Here is a 3,743-nt window from a genome sequence, read left to right as displayed (position 1 = left end):
CCCCACCCCCCCACCCCATTCCTCCTTTTCGCTTTCCCTTTCCTTCTCTCTTTCTCTCTCTCTCTCCTGTCCTACCACATGCCCACATCAACACTGAAAGGTGTTTTCTACAACACAGATATCAATGAAGCAATGTTGAAAGCTGAATTTGTTGGATTTTTTTCAGAGGGGATCAATGAAAAGGAATTTGCAAGACGCCTGTGGGGAGACATTTATTTCAACAGCAAGACGTAAGCATTTTAAACTTGTTTTGGTGACACTGTTGTTCAAGCATTATAGCAAGATCATGGGGGGGTGTGTCAAATATTTCATGCTTCAGGAGTAATGAGCATGTATTTTTCTAAAATGGGGCAGATTTTATTCTTCAAATAAACAATTGCTTTATGAGAGTTGTTATTGTTTTGAATATGGAACTTGTATTTTTTTTTCTGTCTAATTTTCGTTTAACTTTCGTAATTTTATGCTTGTAGTAGTGATACCAAAAAAGACATGTAAGTTTAATGTATTTCTCGGCCTGTTTGGCTATCTCGAAAGATTAGTAGATGAATATTTTACTGTGTGCTTTTAATTTATCAACTTAAAATGGAATTAAAGTTTATGTTATGCATATATCATAGTGATATGACTAAATGAAAATGGAACCTTATTATTTACGTGGAAAATTGTTTGGCTGCCTTGAAGATTGATGAATGCATATCTTTCTATATGTATATCTTTATTTTATCAAAATGAAGTTATAGCTTACGAATCATGTTAATGCATGGATAAATAATTCCTGTGTTTGTTATTATTCTATCAAAACAGAGCTAAAGGGGTGACTGCCAGGCACATGCAGTTTAAGTAAGATTGTTGGGAATTTGAAGAAATCTGTAAATTGATTTGAGAAAAAAAAACCAAAAAATTTTTGTTCTCAAATTTAGAAAACCAAAAAGGCCAGTAAGTTCACTTCTTCCTGAGAGGTGTTCATAGTATTTTTTCAGCTTTTTTGCACAAACAAGCTGCAATTATATGTGCCCCGCATTTGATAGTGTCAAATACACCCCAACAAAAAGGTCTGGACTACTTCAAATGTCAGATGTGAATTTACTTTGGTGATGCAGCAGTCGCTGCTGCTGAAAACTCTGTCTCAGAGATAAAGTAAGAAATTCCTGTCTACTGTGTGAGCCAATAGGAAGTTTTCGTTTTTGTTGATGATGGGCCCGACTAACCAAAACTCGAACGATGTCTACAGGGGTTTGTTTTTTTCATAAGTGACAGCAGCATATCAAATATTGGGCATTTGTAAAAGGACATTGCTGCGTTTATACTGCACAAGGTACATGTTGTAACTATTACAATTATCAAGCTGCATTGGAGAACTCTGGGAGATAGGGGAAGAGAAAACAGATTTTGATTTTCCTAATCTCACTGCACAGCCTTGATATGGCATCTACACATCTGCATATCTTCTTGTATGCGCGAAACACTCACCTGGAGCAGGGGTAGCCGAACAAATACTAAGAACACGATACTGTCATTGTCTTATACCTCTGAGGTAATGATTTGGCCCCTTGAAAAATTTTAAGTCGGCGTGGCAGTCATCCTTGCTTAGACCTGCATGTTTGCCGACAATCGTCTGAAATCCGACAATCGCGACCCGACCCGCGAACCGGCCGATGCTATTGCTAGGCCCGCCTGTGTCAGTCAATGTTCGAAATGCGAGGCCTGGCCGTGTGCCAGCGACCCCTTTTTCTCCCGTCGGCTTTGTCGGCACTTTCGTTTTCGTGTCGACCGCCAGCGCGCGCACCGCCGACGTCGGCGTTTCCGACATAATTGTCAGAACCTGAGTAGAAATACGAATACGAAAAAGTATGACGGCTTAAATTATCTACTTTCAGTTTCTTGCTCGAGCGGCCATTTTGAATTTCGTTTGTTTAATGATTGTTCAGATCATGTGGATTCTTTCAAGTCCGACTCACTTGTTCTACTCTAGATCTAGATCTAGATCGAGATTTAGATCTATATAGATCATTATGGACCTCAATGGAGGATTCATATTCCAATTCTATTGTGTCAAACCATATTATAGGTTGTGCTGTTATATTAATGTTGGTAAAACGCATTTTATCAGGTGCGTGAATTATTTACTTAGAATAAAGATATCTAGAATATAGATCTAGATCTAGATCTAGCCCCCTAGACTCAACTGAGTCCCTCTCTTCGGAATCGGATGCAGATTTCTCGTTCAAGGTCTAGATTCTAGATCTATTCCTATTCACTTGTTCTACTAGATCTAGATCTATATGGAGGATTTATAGATCTTTATCCAATTCTATTGAATTGTATCAAACTCTTTTTAGTTTATAGCAATGTAGGCCATATTATTTTTATTATTATAAATGCTCCTTGTTTGTTTTGGAGTGTGCTTATTTCTTTTTTTTTTTTTCTTTTTTTTTTGACTTGTGCTGACCTTTTTACATGAGGGCCGTTGCAGGTTCTTTTTTGGGTTAGGCCTAGGAGTAGGCCGATAGGGTTTGGGTTAGGGTTAGGTCTCTTCTTTATTGTGTTTTTTCGGGTGGTCGCTCGTTACTCGGAAATCCTTCCTTTTATGACACCCACAATTTAAAAGCTCTATAGTTATGGGGGGGGGGGGTTGCGCAAAATTTTCAGACAATCTGGTTGAGGCTCACATGCAGGTCTACTTGCTAAAGTTTACAATCCATGTAGGTCGACATTTTATTATGTGTTTGTTATTACTTTATCCAAGTACAGTTAATGTTTGCCTCTATCACTCTCAGGAGGAAATTTTCCAAGAAGCCTGCCACTTCATCTTCTCCAAGAAGCTTTGTTGAGTTCATCCTGGAACCTCTGTACAAAATATTCTCACAGGTAGGTGAAATTTTTAGTAAGTTTCATATACAAAGTTGGCTTTTCTTTTTTTAACGTAACTTCTGGACCCGAACTACTGCGGCACACAGTATTTTTTAAAGGGTTGAAAAGGTATTTACCCATTCAAATACAACAGAATTTTTGTGTTTGTAATCACAGTGATGAACACATTTTTACATTGATAAACCAAGGTACTTGTCTCAGAGATAAAGTAAGAAATTTCTGTCTACTGTGTGGGCCATTAGGAGTTTTCATTTTTGTTTCAATAAATGTACTGTCAGTTTCGGGGATGACCCTTTTTCAAGATACACGTGCTAAATTCAAAATGAAAGCTCGAAAAGCGTCTTTAGAGGTGTTTCTTTCTCATCTCATTTTTCTTTTTCCCTACCACTATCCTTTTGATATTTCTTTTTCTGGCTAGATTCTAAATGCTGCATGTTTGTAATATACTTGTGTAATCCTTTTTGTTCTTCAGATTGTAGGAGATGTTGATGAGAGTCTCACAAGGGTGTGTGATGAGCTGGGCATTCACTTGTCTAAGGAGGAACAAAAGCTGAACATCAGACCACTTCTTAGGCTTGTGTGCCGGCGGTTTTTTGGAGACTTCACAGGTATGGTTGTAAACATATGTCTGGCAAAGAAGAAAGCAAAGATTTGGTATGAGAGGAAACAATTGTGTGGTATCAGAGAAAATAGCAATATGTGTGGAAGAAAATAAACAACTGTAATGAGAGAAAAAGCAGAGGTCTGTGTGAACGAGATGAAGGGTACCGATGCTGAAGTGATTTTTATGTTAATGTTAAGCATGGACGTAGGGTTCCCATCCCTTTTACCAAAGTCTGTAAATAATTTTCAGATCATTTTGGTTGAATAAA

At 37.8% G+C, this 3,743-nt stretch overlaps 1 protein-coding gene across 3 annotated transcripts in view; it reads left to right on the top strand.

Annotated features, from left to right (window-relative positions):
• The window catches only part of LOC101854095 (116 kDa U5 small nuclear ribonucleoprotein component), a 25,730-nt gene that overhangs the window by 10,122 nt on the left and 11,865 nt on the right, over positions 1 to 3,743 (top strand). For all 3 annotated transcript variants that reach the window (XM_005101049.3, XM_005101048.3, XM_035970446.1), the window contains exons 13-15: positions 167 to 230; positions 2,778 to 2,868; positions 3,344 to 3,479. In XM_005101049.3, coding sequence (XP_005101106.1) covers positions 167 to 230; positions 2,778 to 2,868; positions 3,344 to 3,479 — 291 coding nt within the window. The remainder of the gene's footprint in view (positions 1 to 166; positions 231 to 2,777; positions 2,869 to 3,343; positions 3,480 to 3,743) is intronic.

Source organism: Aplysia californica, unplaced genomic scaffold (genome assembly GCF_000002075.1).
Source record: "Aplysia californica isolate F4 #8 unplaced genomic scaffold, AplCal3.0 scaffold00269, whole genome shotgun sequence".
NCBI classification, from domain to species: Eukaryota; Metazoa; Mollusca; class Gastropoda; order Aplysiida; family Aplysiidae; genus Aplysia; species Aplysia californica.
Note: the sequence above shows the minus strand (reverse complement) of the source record. Positions and strands in the feature narration are given on the sequence as shown.